This window comes from Bombyx mori, chromosome 3 (assembly GCF_030269925.1).
Source record: "Bombyx mori chromosome 3, ASM3026992v2".
Lineage (NCBI taxonomy): Eukaryota > Metazoa > Arthropoda > Insecta > Lepidoptera > Bombycidae > Bombyx > Bombyx mori.
The window spans coordinates 501,324-528,787 of record NC_085109.1 but is presented as its reverse complement, the minus strand read 5'-3'; the positions used below and the strand labels follow the sequence as shown (position 1 = coordinate 528,787).

The 27,464-nt window shown below is 42.4% G+C and overlaps 2 protein-coding genes across 4 annotated transcripts in view; both read left to right on the top strand.

The window, feature by feature from the left end:
• The first annotated feature begins 3,147 nt into the window (after window positions 1-3,147).
• LOC101746655 (ring canal kelch homolog) lies at window positions 3,148-15,527 on the top strand. 2 transcript variants are annotated; one of them, XM_038020341.2, is made up of 16 exons: window positions 3,148-3,443; window positions 4,999-5,052; window positions 5,298-5,457; window positions 5,788-5,922; window positions 6,412-6,495; window positions 6,736-6,915; window positions 7,543-7,617; window positions 8,507-8,566; window positions 8,979-9,098; window positions 10,067-10,177; window positions 11,267-11,432; window positions 12,121-12,253; window positions 14,425-14,607; window positions 14,727-15,003; window positions 15,180-15,319; window positions 15,427-15,527. In XM_038020341.2, exons 1-15 carry the CDS (start codon window positions 3,406-3,408, stop codon window positions 15,276-15,278), a joined length of 1,875 nt encoding a protein of 624 aa, XP_037876269.1. In that variant the 5' UTR covers window positions 3,148-3,405; the 3' UTR covers window positions 15,279-15,319; window positions 15,427-15,527. The 2 variants fall into 2 exon arrangements, with proteins under 2 accessions (XP_037876269.1, XP_037876266.1); XM_038020338.2 differs by having other exon boundaries at window positions 3,154-3,443; window positions 6,688-6,915.
• Window positions 15,528-25,399: 9,872 nt separating this feature from the next.
• The window catches only part of LOC101746514 (calpain-11), a 73,104-nt gene continuing 71,039 nt past the window's right edge, over window positions 25,400-27,464 (top strand). For both annotated transcript variants that reach the window (XM_038018874.2, XM_038018873.2), the window contains exon 1: window positions 25,400-25,526. The gene's annotated coding sequence lies outside the window, so the exon portion shown is untranslated. The remainder of the gene's footprint in view (window positions 25,527-27,464) is intronic.

The window sequence follows — 27,464 nt, the reverse complement described above, 5'->3', positions numbered from 1 at the left end:
CAATATTGTTGATAAGGTAAGGTAAGGTGTTGGTTGGAAGGATCGGCTTCCACCACCTCTTTCAATTCATTGTTATTCACATATGTGGGTGGTCTTCCACGTGGTCTTCCACTTCCATCCATTCTTCAAATCAAAATTTCCATCACGAAAGTGTTTAAATCAAAATCGCACCGTGCGTTCATTAGCAGTCCCCTATCCCAACGCAACATTGATATTGCGAGATGTTTCTGCAGCGTTAGTTCCGCGTCGGAACTCGTATTCAAAAATCACTCGAATTTCGAAGTATTCATCTTTCTTGTCTAAGCTGAATAAAAAAAACAACTGAAAGACAACAATCAAATGTTGTGCATTTTTAAAAAGAAGAACCACGTAGGTTCCATTTGAAAAAAGTTTCACTCAAAAATCTCAAACCATGAAGGTTCTATGTCAATTCGAAGTACCTATTACAATAAAACGGCAATTTCAAACTTTAACCCCTATAACGAGTATAAAAATTGAGCCTCAGTACGGTACCGTACTAATGAATGAAATTGGGTGGTGACATTGACGTTCTTGATGTCTGTGAGATCCGCCAACCACTAACACCGGTAGGGTCGTGAGCTCGTCCACTCAACTAAACAAAAACCCTGGCTTAAATAATCCCGCTTCCGCGAAATGCTAGTCACTCTTCCTCCTCTGCTACACATTAACTTTTAAAACAAAACCATAGACCTGAACAAAACCCAAACCATGGAGTTAATAAGTACCTACAACTGGAGTGCTGTCTGATGCCGAGAAATCGGTCTCGAAAGAGAATACTTTTTGGTCGCGGTGTCCTTGTCTAATGTGGTGACCATATAAAATTTATTTATAGGATAAAATTATACACATGCATCAGTTTTGAATTTACCTTAAGTAATTCTGTGTAACCCTATGTAAATACAAAACACGTGCTTGCAACGTTTTATTTATGTAAATTCAATTCTAAACATTGCTTCGTCGTCATGGTGCCTTTTTTCGACGGTTTTTTTTGGAAGTTGCTGCGTTGTCGAAAATCTAGCACTGAGTTTTATTACAAACATCATTACCTCAGTGCTATTACTTAAACTTCCTCAAACTCATGTTTAACGTCCGAATACTCAACCGCGACTTAAATATTATGTTGGACTTAATTACGCAATTCCTACTTTAGTGTACTGGCTAAGTGGGCCGTGCAAATTAATATTTGACACACTGAGTGAGACACTGCAACACACATGGTCTGCGCGTATCGGGTGCTCTTTTCCTACATTCACATCTTCAATTGATTTAAAATTACTTGTATTTTTACTTCTGTGCTATTTTCATGACACGTGTATATTAAGTCTACTAGTTACATTTTAGGAAATAAAACACAATGGGTAATAAAATGAAATGAACTGAAATTCATTTATTTGTTATATGTAGACAATTAAATAACTCTTAAATGACACATAACACAATACACATAGTACTTGATCTCTATTTACAAAATATTGGTTATATTATTATTATTAAGTTCAGTAAATTTTCTGTAATCTTATAATATAACATTTCCTCTATTTATTTTTAAGTAAATTCTTTTTTATCAACGAAATACATAATTTATTTTAATCAATATCTAAGTGGACCATGAGTATCATTAAAATTTCGCAATTTAAATTTCAATTCAATTAAAAATCTTTCATTTTTCTTTAATAAATCTAAAATCGACTTTATATTTACAATCACTATTTCACGACTTTTAAGTTTTTGTTTCAATACCTTAACATCTTGTCGTAATTTTGCTTTTCTCGGGGTATTTTTTATTTCTTGCGTTTGAGTACTTGATTCTTCTTGTTTGACCTTTTTAAAGGACATTTTCCAGAAATTCCAATGTCATATTTACTAGAAGATCCTCCTCGTTCGCTTAACGTCAGGCAAATGATATACATGCTTGCGTGCGACGCTATTCAATACAATAAAAAAAGTTCAAGAAATACCACGTGATGGCTCTTATAATATGAAAAATACATTGCAAAATTATAGTTTTCACGATTGTTTTTTCAAATTTAGTATATGACATAGATTAAGTACAATTTACAAGACAAATGGTATTAAATATTATAATGAGAAAAAATATCTCACATTTTAAAAATATATGCTCACACTAGTAAAAATTTATCAATGAATCTGACATATGGAAGGATATTCCACAAACTGGAGAGGATTCTCGCTTAAAACCACTTATATTAAAAGTGTTCACCATGATTACACGGAAACTTTCACGATTTTCGAAAAAAAAACAAGCCATAAGCTGTATCAGTGCCATTTTAACTTCGCACTACAAACGTAAATAGACGCCATTTTCCTTTTAATCCATTCATAGCTTTTTTTCGGTGATGCCAACAATTAATCTGGCTTCCCACCAAATTCAACATGAAAACCATCAGAAATCTACGTACCTACCATTAAATTTTCCATTAAACAGAGTTCTTATTAATATAGAACAATATTTTTTTTGTTAATGAGCTTTATTAATATATGATGTTCTATTAAAAATCAATATATATCATATAATCAATACTTCTTATATAATTTATTTTAATAAATTGTCATCATCAGAAACTAAATTCACCATAACTTTGTACGTTTATGTTGAACCAATTTAATTTTTGACGTTGATGGAAATTCTAAATTGTCGCAATATTTTCTAGTTAAGTTTAAGTCACATCGTTTAAATAATATGCATTTAGATATATTATTGTCATAAAATGCTTAAAATCCTGTAAAGTGGATTGATTTTAACCTTTTCAATAATTTTCAACAACGCCCAAGCTACTAAAAAATCCACTAACCACTAAAAGCCATTTTTGATAACTAAGACGGGGGTCCAAATTCCGAGATTTTATGGAAAATCCTCTAAGCTAGCAACACTGCTTTTTGTTTGTAAAATGTGCGAGAGGGACACCACCACTTAATAATCATTCTCTTTTCAGACCGTTTTTCCTTACATCTTTTGCTATTTAAAAATAAACTTTAAGCCATAGAGATAAAGTATATTTTTAGTTTTTATGTCAAACGAAGTAAGCACTCCAGTTAAAATAGTAACTCTATGACCCAAACCAACAAAATTGACATTATTGTCGCTTGACAGTTGACAATGACATTTTAACGTTCATTCGATTTGATTGAGAGTGGATTTGAGGCTCAAGAACCGAACGCAAATTGAAATCTATTTAGTATTTATGTCGTTCAAAACAATCAAATTACGAATAAAAGTCACAATAACATATTTTTAATACCGACTGTCTGTTATCTTTAAGCGATTACCTGTAGCTTTTACTTTGAAAACTTTGGTTTTTGTTCAGTTATGTGTTCTACCTGTGCATTCGTCGTGAACTGACTGAAGATTGCAGGATTTGAACTATGGAAGGAAACGCTGATGGCGACAGAGAAAGAGCCATGTAAGTTGTTTAATATCACAATAATCTGTGAGGTCAAGGATTTACAAACGTTTACACAATAAGTCTGGATTGTGCTGTTATTTTACGTCCACGAAGCAGAACTATTTACTGATAATTATAACTATAATCATTTGTCACGTTGGACTTAACAAACAGAAAAAAAAAAATTTTTTTTTACTTTACAAATATAATGTAGGCTTCAAAAGTATTTATGAATCAGGTAAGCCAAAAAATTGTGCTATACAAAAATGTATGTCAATAAGTGTCACTACATATATCAATAAATAATTTTTGAAGATAGATTGGATATTTTTAATTTAAATAGTATTAAACCTTAAACTATTTACTTATATTTAGGTATGGTCAACTCATAACAGCATATTGTAATGTGGGTAGAGTTGCATTAATATCTTCTGTTTTGTACATTTTAAATATTCCATGTTTAAATGTACTAACATCCAAATATCTTTAAGAAAGATACTGGACCTGGAATTAAATCTGAGACTGTTACTACTATGGCTGTAGGATTTTCAGTCCATATTGAAGTCAATTCATTAAATTGGATTGAAAGTACTTTATGCTCAGTGTTATACAGTGTTATGCAAATATCAAGATATGCTTCACAATATAAATAGGTCAACAACATTAATATAATAATAATCACATATACTCAATAAATAGATACGTTTGTAAATTATTTAATTTGGATAAGAGAAATAGCGACACATATTATTGTACAGAAGGTTTAAAGCTCATGATTTGCACATTGATTAATATTTTTGATAGATACTGTATTATGCAGCATATCAATAAAGTAAAATGAATACTGTGCATAAATAAGAAAGTACTTATTTAGCAAAATAATATCATTATAATTTCAATGTTAATGAGTACATTAACAATAGGTTAAGGATAAGTAACAATAGGTTAAGGATAAGTAACAAATCAGTGTGTCTCGAACACAACAATTTATACTGATATCTCAAATTTTATAAGCTTAAACATGTTACTTCTACATAATAAACACAAGAAATAAAACCAAAGTAAATCTATACACAATAATAAAATTATTCTCCTACTTAATAACATGGAAATATTGTTTCAATTGTGCATTCGTGATGTTCTTGAGTGACATTGGTGATGTTCTACTGGTGGTAGAACCTCTTGGGAGTCCGCACGGGTAGGTACCACCACCCCGTCTATTTCTGCCGTGAAGCAGTAATGCGTTTCGGTTAGAAGGGTGGGGCAGCTGTTGTAATGATACTGAGATCTTAGAACTTATATCTCGAGGTGGGTGCTGTATTTACGTTGTAGATGTCTATGGGCTCCAGTAACCACTTAACACCAGGTGGTCTGTGAGCTCGTCCATCCATCTAAGCAATAAAAAAAAAAACATTATCACTCACCACCAGGTGGGTGGGCCTTAAGCTCTTTGTCCTCAATGTTGATAAAACAGTGCTTTCACCATTACTGTAATATTAAATTCCCATACCTTTAACATAACTACCATACAAATTTGGTGGTTGTTATTGTTATTTTATTTTGTTGCCAACAGCTTAGCAGTTGATAACGGAGCAGCAGAAGGTGATGGAGACAGAGGAAGGTATAGGTTAGTGTACTTTGCATTTTATTTGAGGCAAGGCTAAGTCTCTGTCAAAACGCTTATTGTTATTACACTACATGTTCTAATTTAAATTTGATTATAATAGCAACTGCAAACTTATTATTGTACATCTTAGAAAGCTGTAGCCTGTGGACCCTCAAGTGAGGATATGAATTAGTTGGAAGCTAAGAATAATTTGTAACAATATACTACACACAGAGTAAAATGTATAAAAATGACTTCTATTGCAGCATGATGGTACGTTGTGCATCACAGTCATCTCTAGATGAGTCATCACAGCGGCCTGCCACCACTGAAAATACTATTGGAGGAGCTCAACATGCATCAAAGTTGCTTGAGGCCTTAGCGAGGTTGAGACAAGATGCAACACTCTGTGATGTTCGGATACAGGTAAGATTATGTTTACAAAAGTAAAATCATAACATGAATTACATTTGATGTTTCTTTTGAGTATATTATTTTATGTTCATCTCATAAAAAGAAATCTTTGTGATAACAACATCGCGATTATTTGTAAGAGGATGTAGTAATTAATATTTTAGTGATGGGTGAAAGTTTTTTGCTATTACTTGTACCTGGAATACTCTATTATCCCACTCAATAGTTTATTGAGTTTTACTGCAGCGATACAACGCGATAGCTACAGGTAATAGGGATGACTGTTGAACCAGTTACCTCTAATTGACCAAACATAACATTAACATTTGTTGGACTTTTCAGGCCCAAGCGGAATGCGACAGCGAGCCATCCGAAGGCGTATGGGCTCATCGCGCGGTATTGGCGGCTTCATCGCCCTACTTCCACGCTATGTTCACACAGTTCGACGAAAGAACACAACCCACTGTCACTATACAGGTAAAATTAGCTTAACAATGCTGCACAAACCTTTCTTTATTTGCTTTTAATAAAAGGATTGTTATGTGTGGGTTGTATAAAGACACACACACAATGAACTGATTTACTACCCAACACATCTGCTTATGATCATAATTAAAATTAAATAATAAAACATAATACACAAAACATCAATGTGAACCTTAATAAGGACTCGGAATCATCAACCTCATTCAACAATTTTTTCTGTTATATTATATTTCTACATTCAAGCATGGGTGTGATCCTGACATGATAAAACATGTGTCTGTTTCATCATAATCATGTGTGCATTGAAAATATCTTATATTCTCGGCAAGATATCCGACATATGTTTTCATTTTTAATTGTTAAGTATGTTCATTATTATTAACAGCAGACACATTGTAAGCTCTGTAAGCTATACATTACTAATGCTGTTAACTGCTGCATTTAGATGTCTATATTATCTGCAGATATCTTTGGTTTCAGAATGTAGAGCCCCAAGCCTTAGAAGCCATCATCGAATACATTTACAAACCAGACTCACTGGTCATCACCGAAGATAATGTACAGGTGACCATTTTATATGTAATCCATACTCGTTAATATTATATTTGCATTAAATGTTTTTTTTTTTGTTACGGTTAATACTGTAACATTCAACCTCATATGAAAGACAGACTGATACCTCATCCAATTGTGCAAGGCCATTGATTTTGCTGCTTAATCATTTATTATAAGTGTTGCATACCTTACCCTATTTAGTCTGGTGCCAAGCCACTGTGTAGTGACGTGTGGGTGTGTGCGGGACAGAGCGTGCTGTCGGCGGCGTCGCTGCTGCAGGCGGGCGGGGTGCGCGAGGCGTGCTGCTCGTTCCTGGCGAGCGTGCTGTCCCCGGACAACGCGCTCGGCATCCGCGCCTTCGCCGACCTGCACGTGTGCGCCGACCTCGCCGTCTGCGCCGCCAGATACCTCGACGCGCACTTCCTCGAGGTCTGTACATAGTCGCGCCCTAACAGATAAAACGTCCGGTGCATTCGTATGTAGCGATGCACCGGTGTTCGAATCTCGCAGGCGGGTACTCATTTTTCTAATGAAATATGTACATAACAAATGTTCACGATTGACTTCCACGGTGAAGTAATAACAACATGTAATAAAAATTAAACCGAAAAATTATAATTACAGTAATTATTGGTGATAGGACCTCTTGTGAGTCCGCACGGGTAGGTACCACCACCCTGCCTTTTTTTATTGCTTAAATGGGGGACGAGCTCACAGCCCGCCTGATGTTCAGTGGTCACTGGAGCCCATAGACATCTACAACGTAAATGCGCCACCCACCTTGAGATATTAGTTCTAAGGTCTCAATAGTTACAACGGGTACCAGGCAGTTTTCTCAGGTCTCAAGGTGGGTGACAACATTTACCTTGTAGTTGCCTATAGGTTCCAAAAACCACTTAACACTGGGTGGGCCGTGAGCTGGTCCAAACAATGTGCGCACCGTGAAGTGTGTGTCACTAGTCTGATATCCTCCTTTGACACCGGCAATGGCTCTGTTTGCTAATTTGTCTAAAAAGGTTTCATCTATCGATACAATAAAGATTTGTTTAATTCTAGGTGTTGGAAACAGAAGAGTTTTTGGCTTTAGCGCCGGACACACTCGCTCAACTACTAGACAGCGACCGCATCACTGTGAGTATTGACCACAGCAATGTTATCTTTAAGTCTCAGTAAACTATGTATTTATTTAAACAATAAAATGCAATTTTAATAAATAGTTGTATAATATATGGAATTAACCTTTACGATTACGAACAGTTACGATTATTGACTAAAAGAAGCTAACGCAGAGGAAATCCAATACGAACAAAGATGGTGGTCTAAATTATCCTTATACTATATTATTTTAATTTTGACAACTTATAGACAAATCAAGAATGACAGACATTACGCATAAGTGCCTATGGCAAGGTTATTAAGGCAGTTGAAGATTAAGTTAAATTACATTAATTTATAATAGTTGTGCCTCGATCATTGCTTTAAAAAAATAAAAACAATATTAAACATTGATACCATGACAACTCATGGCAGGTAATTCTGACCAGGTTTTGCTTAAATAATAAGTGTATTATCTATTTTGAACTGTTTTTAACTTATGTTTTGTATGGTGAATGCACAGACTAGCCAGCGACCATGTGACCCAAGCCGGTCAAACAGTGTAGTCTAGAAAAAAGTGCATATAAAAAAATTGTGAGTGTGCAGTTGTGTATTTCAGAATTCGTGTTGTATTATTTATCACACATTAAATAGTTTTTGTTTCTTTTGAATAGTTTTGAATAGAATAGTAGAATAGTTTGCATACGAAAATTAACTTATTTAAAAAAAAAGACATGACTCAAAGTTCTTAGTTACCAGGTCATAAAATCCCTTAAAAATATATATATAACAGTATAATTTAAAAATCTTGTATTTTCTAGAATATAAAGTTGTAATTTCCCAACAAAAGTTGAACTGTCTAGAATATAAGTTTTTATAGAGCGAAAGGCGAGTTTCTAAAAAGAGATGTGTTTTAATATTACAGGTACCAAACGAAGAAGTAATATTAGATGCAGTACTAAGATGGATGCAGCATGATGCCGAGGTACGTATAGAGCAAGAGGCCGCGACGGTCAGACCTTCGTTATTTTATAAAAGCTGAAAGTTTCTTTGTGTATGTCTCCAACACAGGTAAGAACGACCCGCGACTATAGAGATGCGGTTGTACCTTAAATTTGAGAAAAATATAAAAAGAAAAACTTTATACTTTAAAGAATTTAAGGTACTATTTTATATACCTTTACTACCTGTTACCTGCCCAAGTAACCACAATCGGAACTCTATAGCCGCGGATCGTTCTTACCTGTGTTAGAGACACACAGAGAAACTTTCAGCTTTTATAAAATAACGAAGGTCTGGCCGTTGCGGGCTCTTGGTCTAGTATATTTATTCCATGAAACTTTTTATCTTTGATGACTGATTAGTTACCCTAATTTGAATCATTCAATTATCGCCAGTCTCGTCAGCAACATTTGGGCATGCTGCTGGAGCACGTGCGGCTGCCGCTGCTGGCCCAGGATGCCCTGGTCGCGAGGGCTAACGCAGAACCATTGGCCAGCGCCGGGCTAAGGGTCAAGGTGAAATACGACTTTTGGTAGCTTTGCACTCCCTTAAATGATACCATCTTCAAGTAAATATGGTATTCTGGTTTTTTTTATTGCTTAGATGGGTGGACGACCACCTAATGTTAAGTGGTTACTGGAGCCCATGGACATCTACAACGTAAATGCGCCACCCACCTTGAGATATAAGCTCTAAGGTCTCAGTATAGTTACATCGGCTGCACCAGTCTTCAAACCGAAACGCATTACTGCTTCACGGCAAAAATAGGCAGGGTGGTGGTACCTACCCGCGCGGACTCAGAAGTATTTACGTAAATTATAATTTTGCGGGTTTGATTTTTATTACACAATGTTATTCCTTTACGTGGACGTCAATCGTGAACATTTGTATTTTGTTGAGTTATTTCCAATTGTGAGTAAGGTATTGTGGTTTAATTTGTACAATTCAAAATGGAAATGGGAGATTAGGTAGTGTCTATCATTGTCCATTCACAACACCCTACCATGAAGGTGCTCAAGATAAGAATCTGGTATATTAAAACCACTAAGTAGAAAATAATTTATTGGAAAATCATGTTTATTTCTCTCATGATTTCTTCTCAGTACGGAGGCTAGTTTTTGTAAATTGGCGTTAGTTCTTTTTGACGTTCAACAAGTATGTACTATCTTGTCATTTATCTTGACTATTTTTTTTGATTTGATTTGACTGGTGGTAGGACCTCTTGTGAGTCCGCACGGGTAAGTACCACCACCCTGCCTATTTCTGCCGTGAAGACGTAATGCGTTTAGGTTTGAAAGGTGGGGTAGCCGTTATAACTATGCCGAGATCTTAGAACTTAGATTTCAAGGTGGTTGGCGCATTTAAGTTGTAGATGTCTATGGGCTCCAGTAACCAATTAACATCAGGTGTGCTGTGAGCTCGTCCAACCATCAAAGCAATAAATAAAAATGTAGGTTCATCTGAGCAAGATCGCTTATTCCAGGATCTGGTGATCGAGGCGCTGTCCTTCCACCTGATGCGGCCCGAGCACCGCGCCGCCGCCGCGCAGGCCAGCGCGCGCGCCCGGCCTCGACAGCCGCCGCGCTCGCCCAAGGTACTGCGTCTACCCCTTGCCGACCACCCTTCGGATATCAATATTACATATCTACTAGCTGACCCAGCAAACGTTGTTTTGTCATATATAAGATTTATATAGGAAATTTCTAGTGTAGAAAAAAAAAAAACTTATTGTAATATGTAAGGATGTGGTAAATGAGTGAAATAATTATTGCACTGGAAATTAATGATAATTTTACGATGGCAATAAAATTCACATGAGAGTTTTTTTTTTTTATTGCCCTTGTAGGCAGACGAGCATACGGCCTACCTGATGGTGAGTGGTTAGCGTCACCCATCATCATCATCATCATCAGCCTGCGGCAGTCCACTGCTGGACATAGGCCTCCCCCAAAGCTCGCCACTGAACCCGATCTTCGGTTCCACGCATCCAGTTACTGCCAGCTGCCTTGCGCAGGTCGTCGCTCCATCTAGCAGTCGCCGTCCAGTGCCGTCACCCATGGACTTCAGCAATGCCAGGGGCAGAGCCAAGCCGCTGCCTATAAAATTAAAATGCTTGCAAATAAAAATTAAAATAATAGGTATAATACGCCAAAAAAATTAAAGTATATAATTAACAAATAAAAAATAGGGTTTGATCGTAGAGGGGTGAAAAATTCAGAGTAATATGAATTATTTTATTCTAAGTCATGAAAAAAAAAACACAAAATTCTTGCAAAAAAAATTAAAGTTTAAATTAACATATAAAAAATAGGGTTTGATCGTAGAGGGGTGAAAATTTAGGGTTGTATGTATTTTTGTATGCCGTATCATAAAAAAATAAAAACAAAATTTTTTGTCTAAAAAAATAAAAAAAAATTTTGATGTGGACCACCCTTAACATTTAGGGGGATGAAAAATAGATTTTGTCCGATTCTCCACCCTGGCCGATATGCACGCTAAGATTCACGAAAATCGGTCGAGCCGTTTCGGAGGAGTTCAATCACGCACCCCGTGACACGAGAATTTTATATATTAGATATGTCTATTCTGTATACTGCATGGCAATTTCTTAGGTAAAAACGTAATATTTATTTTTCTTAAAAAGGATATAATGAGTAAATTTTGAATACCCTAATGTTTTCAGATGCTGCTAGTAGTCGGCGGACAGGCACCGAAGGCCATCCGCGACGTGGAGGCCTACCATCTTGAGTGTGGTCGGTGGAGACCCTGCGCAGAGCTACTCACGAGGAGGTGTAGGGCTGGCCTGGCCGTGCTCCACGGGAAGGTCTATGCTATTGGTGGTTTTAATGGTGAGTTGCATATGTCAACTTGAGGGAACACTATCGACATTGGTTAGTAGTTTTTACATGACGCTGTGATGTCTTGAGTCCACTGTCTAAGGGTACACAGCTAGGTCGTATTACGAGTTCAATGTGTAGACTGGTGGTCGAACCTCTTGTGAGTCCGCACGGGTAGGTACCACCACCCTGTCTATTTCTGCCGTGAAGTAGTAATGCGTTTCGGTTTGAAGGGTGGGGCAGCCGTTGTAACTATACTGAGACCTTAGGACTTATATCTCAAAGTGGGTGGCGCATTTACGTCGTACATGTCTATGTTCTTTAGGAACCACTTTATACCAGGTGGGCTGTGAGTTCATCCACCCACCTAAGCAATAAAAAAAAATACATTTTGCACTTAAATTCCTGAAGGTCCTTTGTTTGGAATGTATTTTGTTTTTTGCTGTAGGCAGACGAACACACGGCCAATTTGATGGTCAGTGGTTACCGTTGCCCATGGACTTCAGCAATGCCAGGGGCAGAGCTGCTTACCGCTTCATACTCTCCACAAGCCTCGTTTGAAGAAAGCCATGTCATAACGCTCAGGAAACCCAGTGGAGGGGAGCTCATTCCATAGTCGGATGGTACGCGGCACTGGATGCCCGCAGCGGCTCCAGGTAGTATGGCTACCGATAATGTATCTCTATTATTTTCCCGGCAGGCACCCTGCGCGTCCGCAGCGTGGACGTGTACGACGTGTGCGCGGACGCGTGGGCGAGCGGGCCCGCGCTCACGGCGCGCCGCTCCACGCTGGGGGTGGCCGTGCTGGGGAACCTCATCTACGCGGTCGGCGGGTACGTGCCGCACACAACGCTCCACTCTACACACACTACCACACTACACTGCTACACTACTACACTACACTACACTACTACACTACTACACTACTACACTACTACACAGCTACACTACACTACACTACACTACTACACTACTACACAGCTACACTACACTACACTACACTACTACACTACACAGCTACACTACTACACTACTACACTGTACTACACTACACTGCTACACTACTACACTACACTACACTACACTACTACACTACTACACAGCTAAACTACACTACACTACTACACTACTACACTACTACACAGCTACACTACTACACTACTACACTGCTACACTACTACACTGCTACACTACTACACTACACTACACTACACTACACTACACTACACTACTACACTACACTACACTACTACACTACACTACACTACACTACTACACTACACAGCTACACTACACTACACTACTACACTACTACACAGCTACACTACTCTACACTACTACACTACACTGCTACACTACTAAACTACACTGCTACACTACTACACAGCTACACTACACTACACTACACTACACTACACTACACTGCTACACTACTACACTACACTGCTACACTACTACACTACTACACTGTACTACACTACACTGCTACACTACTACACAGCTACACTACACTACACTACTACACTACACTACTACACTGTACTACACTACACTGCTACACTACTACACTGTACTACACTACACTGCTACACTACTACACAGCTACACTACACTACACTACTACACTACACTACTACACTGTACTACACTACACTGCTACACTACTACACTACACTACACTACACTACTACACTACTACACTACTACACAGCTAAACTACACTACACTACTACACTACTACACTACTACACTACTACACAGCTACACTACTACACTACTACACTGCTACACTACTACACTACACTACACTACACTACACTACACTACACTACTACACTACACTACACTACTACACTACACTACACTACACTACTACACTACACAGCTACACTACACTACACTACTACACTACTACACAGCTACACTACACTACACTACTACACTACACTGCTACACTACTAAACTACACTGCTACACTACTACACAGCTACACTACACTACACTACACTACACTGCTACACTACTACACTACACTGCTACACTACTACACTACTACACTGTACTACACTACACTGCTACACTACTACACAGCTACACTACACTACACTACTACACTACACTACTACACTGTACTACACTACACTGCTACACTACTACACAGCTACACTACACTACACTACTACACTACACTACACTACACTACACTACTACACTACTACACAGCTACACTACACTACACTACACTACACTACTACACTACACAGCTACACTACACTACACTACTACACTGTACTACACTACACTGCTACACTACTACACAGCTACACTACACTACACTACTACACTACACTACTACACTACTACACTGTACTACACTACACTGCTACACTACTACACAGCTACACTACACTACACTACTACACTACTACACAGCTACACTACACTACACTACTACACTACACAGCTACACTACACTACACTACTACACTACACAGCTACACTACTACACTATCAAAAAACCCCATATTGTCCCCATACGTAACCTGATTCACCCCAAAGCCAAGGTGAATCGGGTCAAGCTAGTTTTTTCAGTTTTTGTGTATATTTTGTGATGAATATTTTTAATAACACATCATTTAAAAAAAATTAAGCCTCCAGAACCAATGTAATTCCAATTTTACAGGTTTTTATTGTATGTAATATTACCCTAAGAAAAACCATTAAAAATTTGTGTTGGATTTGGAAAGGATCCCAATTCCCCCCAATCTACAGTATTAAAAATTTTATGTTTATAAATAGTTTTTTTTATCAACTTCAAAATTTCACTCTTCGTTATTAAAAAAAAAAAACTTCACATCCATGAATTTAATGCCCAGTCAATTGTAGCATTATGCAGCAGGCGTGTTTTATAATTAATTTGTTTGGGAAAAACAGTGTGCATGAAATTCTAAATTTCCTTTTAAAATAGTATATTAAAATTAAATTGGTATTTATGGGCAATCAGATTTGACGGAGCTACGGGCCTAAATTCGGCGGAGGTGCTGGACCCTCGCGAGGGTGTCTGGAGAACTATCGCCTCCATGTCCACACGCCGATCCTCTGTAGGGGTCGCCGTGTTGGAGGGGAAACTGTATGCCGTCGGAGGGTACGATGGAGCTTCTAGACAGTGCTTGCAAACTGTCGAAAGGTATGTAAACCAACATGCTAGGCTTCACACAATTTAAGAAACAAAACTTGGAAATTAAAGTAGCAATTTCTACAATAATATTGAATTTTCATTTAAAAATAATTTAATTAAAACAACAGGTACGATCCGTGCTCGGATTCATGGGAGATGGTGGGCGAGATGTCGGCCCGTCGGTCCGGCTGCGGCGTGGGGGTGGTGGAGGGGGCGCTGTACGCGGTGGGGGGCCACGACGGGCCAGCCGTCCGCCGGTCCGTAGAGCGGTACCGTCCCGCCACGGGCTGGGCGCCCGCGCCCCCCATGCATACGGCGCGCAGAAACGCCGCCGTGGCCATGCACGCAGGGAAGTTGTATGTCGTGGGGGGCGACGACGGTGCTGCCAATTTGGATACAGTTGAGGTGCGCGTTATTCAAATATAAAATCAATTTGCCATTTATTGCTTTGAAATGTTAAGAAAGCAATTTTTAATTACTTTAAACGCTTAAGGAAATTTAATAATAAAATTCTGAATGTGAAACTATGAGTGCCGTCGGTCTGCAGTTCCATCCTTCAAGTGTGTCATGTATGTACCCAGGTGTTCGACCCGGCCACGGACACGTGGACCCTGCTCCCGGGCAGCATGTCCGTGGGCCGCTCGTACGCCGGCGTGGCCGTGGTGGAGCGAGCTGCCTGATGCCGCGCCCCGCCTCCCGCGCACGTGCTGCCCGAGCCCAGGTACCGCCCCCCCCAACCCCCGCGCCCTCCCCCCGCGTCCTCCCCCCGCGTCCCCTCGTGTTGCTTCGGTTCCGATGATCTCTACAGTCCCCGTGTGCGTGTTGCAGCTACGCCAACGTGGCCATGTTCGGCAGCTCCGCGGGGGCGGGGACTCGCTGGAGGCCGGTCTACCTGCACAGGACCCTCAGGTCTGACGCCAACTCGGTGAGTTCATCATCAACAACTCTAACAATATTGAGTCTTAAACTGATCACTGATGCATAACAACTTGTGACCTGACGCGAGAATCGCAGATGTCGGCTACTGTCGTTTATGAGTAAAATATATTGGAATCTATCGCAGGATCAGGGTAGACCAGTAAAAAAAGCATTGTTGTTTATATTACAGGAGAATTTGTACGAAAGTGTTAACGTGGGGGGTGCGAATGGGGTCGGGGGAGTCGGCGGCTTGGGGGCTGTCGCGGGAACTAGCGGCCTGGGACCCGGGGGCGGCGTTAGCGGCCTGGGACCCGTGGGGGGAATGGGAGCCTATGTGTGGTGGAGGATGGGCGGATGTCGCAGACACGCTCGGGCCTCACAGACCTTGGAATTTAACGAGAGAGCGGTCGTCAGGATGCCACAACTTGACAATAATCAGAGTGAGTTATTTTTTATCAGTTTATTTGTTGAAGCTGATGTTACCGTTGCGACGTCCTGTCGTGTCAGTGGCCCCGTGGGGACAACGTACCATACACACATTCTTGATTCAGAGAATATTAGTTTTGATACTCTGCGCTCCTTACGAGTTTGGTCTAGTGTATGACTTTTTGGCGGGAACGCGAGGAGTGAAGCTGTGTGATTTGTTTTATTTTATCTATTTAGTGTTTCTTTAGGTTTTAATGTGTAATAACGGTGGCTAATTAACTGTTTAATATCTGTGAAAGTGCACAAATGTGGGAAAATGAAACAAAGCCGCTGGACGTAACATCTATTTTACTGAGACTATATTTCATCCCATATCATCTCATCTAATTTCATCCCAGTTTTTCATATTGATCATTTCATTTCATAGTATGATATAGTATGATATACTGTTGATTCATTGTAGCTAATTTTAAATTAATATTTTATATAATAATATATAATATAATATATAATAATATTTTTATACTTTATTGTATGACACACATACACACACAAACACACTAACACACATACACTCACACACACACACACACACGTACGTACTATATTCTTACAGATCGTTCTTCCTGGTTAACTTTCTTTACCTGGTGACCTAGCACTGAACCACTGACTTTTGTAACTCAGGTTTTCCTAGCATAAAAGTCAGGGAATATTGTTATTGTATACCTCATAAAAAGCCATGTATATTATTATACTAGTGTTAAGTATTTTTGTACGTGTTTGTATTTTAAGAGGCTTGAATGAATAAATATTATTATTATTATTATTATTATTATATTATTAATTTTCATAAAAATAAGAATATAAATTAAAATAAGACATGACCTAAAGGTCTTAGTTACCAGGTCATAAAATCCCATAAAAAAGGTGTATAGCGAGCACGCGGTTGGCAGGCACGATGCCGCGGGGCGCGGGGGGCGGCGCGGGGGGCGGCGCGGCGGGGGGCCGGGCGGCGCTGCGGGGCGCGGCGTCGTGCGGCGCCGTGGACGTGGAGCTGCCGTGCGTGGTGCTGGTGCAGCGCTGCGCCCCCACGCCCTACCACGTGCTGCCAGAGAGCCAGCGCGCGCACGCGCACCCCGCGCAGGTACGCCCCGTCTACAAACCACTCGCATAAATTCCATATCTATATGAAACAAAAACTTTGTATCCCTTTTTACGAAAATCGCGCGGACGGAGGAGTATGAAATTTCTCACACTTAGTAGTGAAGTTTCTCACTGGAGTAGTCCAAAATGTTAATAATTTTTTAAATTGTTCATATCAATAAAAAAAACATTACACACATTACCATGTATTTGACACACACAAGCATGCATACTATTTGTTAATAGTCAAACTTTTCTTATTGCTAATAGTCTGTGGTCAAATAGAGAATAGATTAAATATTGTTTGTCTTTAATAATAGGTATTTGTCTAAAATGTAATCTTGATGTAATCTGTGATAATAAAAGTATAATAAGTCTTTGACAATACAGTCATAATAGTGTAAAAACTTATAATTTCAATTAATTATAGTCGAATATCGACTACCGGGGGAGCACTAGTCTTTGTAATTACTGGTAAATGTCGTGAAGTGAGAAACTGGCATTAATTATGAGTCGAACCTCCGCAGCCGTCAAACCGCGAGTGCTGCGAAGCGGACGCCCTCGAGCCCAGCTCCTCCAGCGAGTCGGCGGACGAGGAGCGCCCCCCGCGCCCCCGCGACCCCCCCGCGCGGGACAACGTGCGCGCCCTCCAGCGGTTCAACCTCATGGACAACCGGGAAGTCAGGTCCGACATCATCCGGGACATCGCCCGGGGCGTGGTGTACCGGGACAGCTCCCGGGACTGCATGCAGGAGGACTCCGACTCGTCCGACTAGGGGCTCACACAAAGTCAGCAAACGTGTTTTATTCCGTAGTGATATCTTAAACGTTCTAATTTAGTAATATATAGAGTGAATCTAAATTAAAAAAAAACTACATTCATTAAAATAGTTCTCAATAATTTCATCTTCAAATTAGTTCCATTTTAAGTGTCAAGTGGACGCGTCGGAACTTACGCCAGTATTTAGCCAGTTTTACTAGCATTCATTTTAACCAAAAATCTAGGTGAAAGTTGACCAGGTAACGGCAGCGGTCGTCGCCCGCTGCGGGGCCAGGGACCGCAGCACGTGTGCAGACCGTAAAGCGGATTTGAATGATTTTTTCTTTCTTTCTGTGTAGCCTTAGGGCGATGACGTAATCACCGGGCAACTAGGCACTGTAATGTACCGAGCGCCACATTCAAACATTCCAGTTATATAAACGAATGCATTCCGATTGATATTTTATTACCTACTGAATAAAGAATAGAAAATTGTCAGGCGCAAATAGTGCAGGTCATGTCAATGTCATTGTTTGACGCCAATAAAATCATCTTGTCAGTTAATGTTATATTTGTACTATCTGCACACATGTTTTAACTACAGCAGCGCGCGCCCTCGCCTGAAGCTCACTGGAAAACTTTGAAGCTTTAAAGCGGAAAAAAATGATTGTAAGCGCTGCAGATATACCATGACGATTTACTTGTGTCATGCAACACTTGACTGACCCACGTCGCCTATTATTTAATTAATTGTCAATAGTGGTGACATTAAAATATCTTAGCACCTAAATGAACTCAATTATAATTGATTGGTTATTGGGTAAAATTGCATTTTTTTAACGGTTTGTTTAAGTTTTCCAAATTTGATCAAGATCTTTGTAATTAGTTACCCTCCGCAGTTGTGGTTAACTCAATTCAGTCAATTTGTGTTTCAAACATACTTTAAAGACTTTTCGAAACATTTGTATTTTGTATCTCGTATATGTCTCGTGTAAGTTTGTTGTTGTTAATTTGGATGCGTGGACCTGTCTATGTTCTAATAAATCTAAATATTTTTCTATGTTATGATTTAAGAGATGATTGTAATGATTGCGTAACATTGAATGTATCTCTATTAGATAATTTAGTATTAATCGTTAGTATTGGTTTTGGAACATCTGAGCTAGGGGCGAGTCCGCTGGTGCCCGCGGACAGCGCCCAGCCCTGTTTGAATTCAGTCCAATCCGTACTATTTTTTGATTTATATATTTTATAAATTATCCAGTTCTCGTTTCGTTAGCCCGTGTACATAATATAAACTTATTATAATTAAATTATAAGTATTAAATAAAACCCCAGCAACACGTTTTGTAACTATACTAGAATATCAAAAACGAATGATTCATTGTAGAAGTTTGTTATTTAAATGTTTATATTCTGCCAATATTTTAAGTTGAGAGAAAAGTAATAGAAGATTAAATTGTGGTCATTACCATCGGTGAAGATTCCTGTTTCTCGCTAACTAATCGCTGTTAGCCTCGAGGACCCTTTTTTTTTTCGGCCCTGGGCCGAACCTCCTACAAGGTGCCCGCGCCTAGGGGGGCGCGCAGTGTATGTGGGACTTGACGATCTGCAGGGTGTTGGGAGCAGACCGCGGGCCCAAGGAATTTTAGGGCCTACCCACTAAACGACCCCTGCACTCTTACACCCGACGTCCGATCTCCGTTCGGGGTCAAAACACGGTCAGTAGGGGGGTTCCCGCGGTCTACGCTACAACCAGACACGGCGCCACCCTGAGGACGCCCGATCGACGGGTCGTCGAGGCGATAGTCGACGCCCAACGACGCCGGTCTCCGCGGTACGGCGGCCCTACCAGGCCGCCCAGGCGATGCCGCTGGTGTTCCGGGATACCCCGCTGGGCCAGAACGAGCCTGCCAGGTCGGAACGCGATACACCGCCGACCGGGTTGCTCTTCCACAGTATGTTCGGCGACGACAGCAACAATGAAAACGCAGACCGCATCGCAGTCCCCAGCCACCGACGCGTCGTCCCGTCCTCCTGGTGCCAGCGCGCTAGAGTGACGGTAGCGTGCGGCGCATCCTCAACCCCATTAGGTCGCCCCGTGACCATCACCGGGAGAAGACTGCCTCCTCATAGGGGCCGGAGCTGGAGAAACGCCTGCGATCCACCGACGACGGGCAGCGAGCAATCACGTGCCCAGTCGATTCTTAGCTTGTCTGCTGCCAGAATCTTTTGCACCTGAGCACCTGGCCCATGCCTCCGGGGCCCTTTTATTACCCCGACCTTCACCATGTCGGGGGGGCACTCTCCGGTCTTGACGAGCTTGGCACTGATCTCGTCGGGCGGGGGGAAAAGTGCACGGCTCGGGCGGGGCCTGCTTCTCCGATGTCTTTTGGCCCTTGGTGCCACCGCCGCCGCCGCAGGTGTTAGTGTGGGGGTTGGCATTGGTGCCGCTACCGGTCGTGGTGTCGGCATTCTCTCCTTCTCGCGGTTTCGCCTTTGATCCGCGGCCAGGGATGGTCTCAACTTGACCTCCGGGGGCAGTCGCGCCTTCAGGCTGACGAGGCGCGCATCCAGTATCGTGCCGACCGCACGCATTCGCTGTAGGCGCAGCTCTTCTACGTCGTCACTCCGTTGTGTAGGGGAGGGGGCGGTTGCGGGGGTGGGGACGACTGCCGGCGATCCCGAGACTGCCTGGGCCAGGCCTGCCATCTTTATCCTCATATCGCCCAGTTCCTTTTTGAGGTGCAGGATCACGGCTTCCTGTTTCTCACAAAGTTCCTGCAGCCTTCTGCTTTCTCCAGTGGCCGCCTGCGCCGCCATATCCTCCTTAGCCTCCCTTATAGCAGTGGCCATCTCCTTTAGGGCACGTACGAAATTGCCCTTCAGGTTCCCTGATTTTGCCGCAATAATGATAGCCATTTTTGCGGTCTCCTCCAGTCTTCTTTCGGGATCGGGTTTAGGTTCCCCGGTACTGCCCGCGACGGACCTCTCCTTCACCGTGAGGTTCTGGACGTGGGGCAGCGTGCGGCCGATCGCTCGACCGTACAGAGGTATTCTCCCCTCGCGGAGCATGAGAAAACACATGACCTCGGACTTGTGCAGGGCGACCTCCAGGCCGAGCTTCCTTATTCGGGCTACGACTGTTGCCACCGCAGCCGCAGCCAGAACCGACGCCGAACGATAGTCGTCTCCGCGGGCCGTCACCAACGTGTCGTCGGCGTAGCAGATGACCTGCACGCCACGCAGGTTAGCCCCGTAGAGGACCCAATCGAACCCGACGTCCCACAGGAGAGGACCACCAGGCTGTCAATATCTCTCGCCCAGTCGGGAACCGAAGGGACCCGGTAGGGCTCGGCGACGACCACTAGATGGGTCAACCGTTCCGCCATGCTCTGGATCAGCAGGTCCTGAGCTCTGGCGGAGTGATTGAGGTTGCCCTGAAGTGTATAATAAGGGCTGCTGGTCATTGTCCGTCTTCCAATGGTGTCGCCGTAGCCGTACCGGGCTGACTTCACTGTTTCTCTTCGGCGGTGCTGCTCCTCTGTTGCCTTTGTTTCGGGGGCTTGGCGCCAGCCTTGCCCCCGGAGACGTGCGCTGCAGTCCTACCGGCGCCGGCGCAGATCGTGCAGTGCGGGGTGAGCGCGCAGCCCGTGGACTTGCCGCAACGGTAGCACTCACCATTGCGGTCCACCGACGATGGGCAGCGGGCACTCACGTGGCCCAGTGCGTGGCAGCGGTAGCACTGCAGGCGCCTCGCTTCGAGGAGTTGTGCGCGAAGGACGCTCCACCCGATCCGCAGCTTGTCGACGGCCTATATTTTTTTGACGCCTGCTATGGGGCATCTGACCAAGACTTTCCCCATGCCTCCCAGGCCCTGTTTTATTTCACCGACTTTAACAGTGTCGGGGGGGCATTCTCCGACCCTGGCGACTTCAGCGCCAACCTCTTCTCGGTATATTGAAACGTCGAGGCCGCTTAATCTGACAGCGACTGTTATTGTCGGCCTCGACACGACGATGTCTTCGACGAGCAGGACCTCACGGAGTTTCTGTGCCAACAAGTCAGCCTTTTCGTTTTGATCAGCTCCATCGATGACCAGGATCTTCGCTCCCGTTACCGCGGAGCGTATTCGCTGGATAGGTATGCCCAGGCTTGTGAGGTCAATTTTGGCCCTGGCCTCGGCGAGAACCGACCTGTACGTGTTGCCACGCACGCTCTACGGCCTCCAGTTGCAGTTTGATTATGACCGCCTGCGAGCGTGGTGGCCGGCGCCGTTTCTTTTTCTCCTTCAGGGGGGTGGAGCGGGCACGGTGCCGGTCGCCGTTGCCATCCTCGGCTTGGCGCCTCTTCGGGCTACCGTTGTCCAGGCTTCCGTCAGGGCAGCTGGGGCGGGGGGGAATGTCCGCGGCTCAGGGGGAGCCTGCTGTTGTCTACTTTTCGGCGCCTTCTTTTTCTTCTGCGGGCCGCCACCGTTGGGTGCTGCCGTCGCGACCGCAGCTGTTGGTGCGGGCGTTGGCATAGGTACCGCTACCGGTGGTGGTGGTGTCAGCATCCTCTCCTTCTCGCGGCTCCGCCTTTGGTCCGCGTCCAGGGGTGGTCTCAACCTGGGCTCTGGAGGCAGTCGCGCTTCCAGCCCAGAGAGGCGCGCATCCAGCATGTTTCCGACCGCACGCTTTATTCTCTGGAGGCGCCGCTCCTCCCCGTCGTCGCTCCGTTGGATCGTGGCGGAGGCCGGTACGGGGGTGGGGACGGCTGCCGGCGATCCCACAACCTGGGCCAGGCGCGTCATCTCCGACCTCATGTCGGCGATCTCGTTTTTGAGGTGCAGGATCTCGGCCTCCTGCCTCCTGCAGAGCTCCTGCAGCCTCTTAGTTTCGCCGTCGGCAGTCCGTGCTGTCATCTCTTCTTTGGCCTCTGGGATGGCGACGGCCATCTCTTTCAGGGCACGTTGATATGTGCCCTTTAGGTTTCCAGATTTGGCCGCGATTGCTAGCGCCATCTTCGCGGACTCTTCTAGCCTGCATTCGGGATCGAGTGTTGGTTCTCCCGTGCTGCCCACGACGGCGTCCTCCCTCACTCGCAGCTTTCGGACACTTCCTGTGACCTCTCTCTCGACGCGCAGCGCCAGCTCCTCTCGTTGGGCCTTCACATACGCCTCCTTGGCGGCGGCGTGGCCAACGTGCTGCCCGGTTGTGGGCGGTCGTCCCCTGCCCCTTTTGGATGGGGTCTTGGAGGCGGCTCTTCCCGCTGAGCACGCCGTGTCTTCCCCGGAGCCTTCACGGACCCTCCTCGACTCTCTTTATTTTCTCCGTCCTTCGCGGACACCGTACCTCCGAGCATCTTCATTGTTCTTTTCCTGTTTTTATTAGCCAGGGGTACGGTCCCCTGGGACGCCCTCGTAACTGGTCTCCCACCAGCCATGCATCCCATCGCCGGGCGCCAGAGCTTAAGATTGGGGTATTTTTTAGAGAGGTTTACGTCCTCGGGGCCTCGTGCCTCGCGGCAGCGGCCCCCTTCCCCCACGCGGTGAGGATTACGGGTTGGCCGGCGGCCCGCCGAGTGCAACGAGCAGACCACCGCCCGACGCTCGAGTGAGCACCAATCCATGAAGTCACGCCGGTATACCGGTACCCTCCTCTGAATTAAAAACAATAAAACAAGTAAAACAAAACAGACAAAACAAAACAACATAAAGGGGAAGAAGAAAAGGGGAACGAAGAGGCCCAGGCATCCCCAGAAGAAACACCCTTCATCCAGTGAAGGGCGTGGAGAGCCCGGAACCCCCCCTGCTGGTTTTGGTCCGCGTCGCTCAATCTCCCCCGCCGTAACACGACGAAAGAGAAGGAGCGATACCCCTGGGAGTGTGACTGCTCCCAGAAGCCCGTTATCCGCCACCTACGGACGCGCCTGGTGGAAGTCCAGCAAACTCCCACTCCCCCACCAGCGGAGTCCCCGGACAAGCAGAGTGCGCGCCGGGGGTCCGTCCAGGTCCGGGGGGGGGGTTAGTACCCCTAGCTTATTTTCTAATTACCTCCCACTTAAACTCTTACCAACTAGTTAACTTCAAACATTTTTCAATATTAGGCAACTATATTTTACAATTTTTTTTATTTACTGATTTGCTATGCCTGTTCCATTCATTTTAATTCCTGCAACTACCAGAAAATATAAGCAGCGCTGAAGTATAAAGGATTAGTGGAATACTTCAATTATTTTTGGTAACGAAGCTCGTGAAAAGATTAAAATTCTTTCATTATTCTAGTATAGTTACAAAATGCAAAAAGAAAAAGTAAATATGTACTAATGTTATAAATAAATCATTGATATGTTACTGAATCTATTAAATCTATTGAATTTATTAAAACAACCAGTAGGAATAGTAGCACGCGAAATATAAAATTATTTCTAAAAATAGTTGACTTCTGCATTACAACTATGACGCAGTTAAGCACCAGTAAACAATTGTAAAGAAATTTTGTGATTATAATTATAGTATCTAAGCAGTTGAATTGTTCATAAGTTGTTCTTCACGACTAATTATTCAGGAGGCAATTTTTAAAATAGTACAATTAAATATAATCGCGTATTTTCTGGTAAAATAAATTTAAATACTACAATTTTGATATCGGCCAATACAGTGAAAATTGCCTCTGAATTACTCATTGAATTTTAAAGAAACTTAGTGATATTGGATTTGCAGTAGCTATTATTGAATCTAATATTTATTAATATATTACTAGTAAATAAAATGTAGCCAAATGAACAAATAAATGTGATTTTTATTACAACGTAGTTTTGATGTTGTATTGCTCCAACCTATTACTATGTTTATTATTTACTCATGTGGTATTACTCTTCCAATGTTTGAGCCAACATTGTGCAAATAAAGGGTCAATGGTAGCCTCGAAGTTGCTCATATCACGTTTTCCCGCTGATCACCCCCGCTTTATACAACTTTAAAGAAAAGTCGCCATTATTTCAAGGTTTTAGTTTTGATGAGGAGACTGCAATGGATTAGACTCTCGTGCGCAGTAGTGTTCTCTGGTTTTACCGTAACAGGATAGTACTAAGTGTATTGGCAATGTACAGTGCACAATGATAGACGCTGCTGCGGAACATTCGTCTATCTGTTGTTTTTTTTTATTGCCTAGATGTGTGGACGAGCTCACAGCCCACCTGGTGTTTAGTGGTTACTGAGGCCCATAGACATCTACAACGTAAATGCGCCACCCACCTTGAGATATAAGTTCTAAGGTCTCAGTATAGTTACAACGGCTGCCCTACCCTTCAAAACGAAACGCATTACTGCTTCACGGCAGAAATGGGCAGGGTGGTGATACCTAGCTATGCGGACTCACAAGAGGTCCTACCAGCAGTAACTTGCAGCAGACCAGCTCTCAAAGGCCACGTTCAAATTAGACTTGAATCCGATTCACCTCAGCAGGTCGGCTGAAATTCGTACCGCTGTGATCAGTTTTCCATCTGATCAGTTTGCGCTTTCCGCTACAACCTCGGAGCCGGCCAATCATAGCGCCGTAGTGTACAGTTTAGAATTAGTTCAGTTGGCGCGCGCTCGCCGTTCGGACTAGGCGTGTGTGTTAAACTCGTTAATTTCACGATCCACATGTGTTTACGTGTTGTGAAGTGCATAGTGCAGTGAAATTCTTAAAGTTTCATTGTAAGTTGATATATTTTTATTTGTAGTTCATACAACCGTAGGCCGTAATAAATCAAAGAAATAACCATTTAAATGTATAATAATTTAGTAATCATATTGTACTTATCGTAATTTTAAAGAATTAACTACCCACTTTTTGTCAAAAATTAAAAAGAATGAATCTTATGGCATTAATATTTCGAAGTATGTTCAATATTACTTAAGTGCCTAGCTACGTAATCACGTACTAACGTTTATCGCTTACATTGCAACAACTGCATATCACAATACTTTCATTTGTTTATTTTATATATTTTTTACGCTTTACTGTACAAAGAAAATGAAATGGCAAGATTCTGAACAGCTTATACCAAGGCGAACTTAACTGATTCGTTAGTCATCCGTCAGCAAACCAGACTGTTAAATTTAATTCTAATTAATTCTAGTTAATTCTTAAACATTTTTGTTGATTCGGCAGGGTCCTCTTATAAATCACTGCAAACTATTACAAATCTATGTAAACATAAATTTAAACATTATAGGTTGTGAAGTGCTGAGTCAAACTCATAAATACCTACCAAAACACTTCGAGCACGAGATATTAACCCGAAATTTTAATTGCAAAAACAGAATTCGAAACAATACTACGCACGCTTGTTTCCAAATAAATTGGTTAAAAGCGGGTTTAAAACAAACCACATTAAATACCTACGTAACAAAACCTTTCTCTTGTTTTTTTTTTTTTTAATAAAGCAAAATACCGTATTAACCTTCAAATGTACTGTAATAATTTTGCTGTTCTCGTTTATAATATTTTGCTCAGTTTGCATTTGTACAGCACAAACTGTTTGTTGAAGATACATTCTTCGTTACTTGCAGTTTTTGCGTACGGTGTTTTGTACCGTTAAAATTACATTATGAAGTGGGTTCATAACTCATTTGCTACTAGCCACTACTCCAAGTCACGGGTTGGAATGGAAGAATATCATTATACATAAATGTGTTAATAGGAAAGGTCATACCAGAGCATCTTTCCCGATACCTAGTAGTCTTATAGAAGACAGAGAATGTGACTCAGGTGTTTCCCCCATAATGTTAAAACTTCGTCATTATATGTCCCCAGCAATGGTATTGGCCTATCCTGCCGTCCATGACCACGAGACCTATATTTTAAGCGTGGGAAATATTATTAATGATAAATTATGTTTTTTTTTTTGCTTAGATGGGTGGAGGAGCTCACAGCTCACCTGGTGTTAAGTGGTTACTGGAACCCATAGACATCAACAACGTAAATGCGTCACTAACCTTGAGATATGAGTTCTAAGGTTCAAGTATAGTTACAACGGCTGCTCCAAACTTCAAACCGAAACGCATTACTGCGTCACGGCAAAAATAGTCAGGGTGGTGGTACCTGCCTGCGCGGACTCACAAGACTTCCTACCACCAGCAATTACGCAAATTATAATTTTGCGGGTTTGATTTTTATTACACAATGTTCCTTTCTTCACCGTGGAAGTCAATTGTGAACATTTGTTAAGTACGTATTTCATTAAAAAAAATTGGTACCCGTCTGGGATTCGAGCACCGGTGCATCTCTCAACATGAATACACCGGACGTCTTATCCTTTAGGCCACGACGACTTCATAACCGACGACATTAGGTATAACCGACCCTGCTGGCTTAGTAATTGCGTTTAAAACATTGTTTGGAAGCTACAGGTTAATAAACTTCTACAAATGGTCATGTCATTCTCATAAGTAAACAAACAGCCAGGTCCGGCTATCTGTTACATGTTAGATATGTATCAAACTGCAGAAAATGCAATTATAGTGCAGCATCGTACAAAATGACAGATCAGTATTCGAGATCAAGTAACGCACGTGTATTTACTGAGGTGTACTTAACAACATCTTTATATCACAAAAACTCTACCAAGAAACCATAACACAGCGTTTATT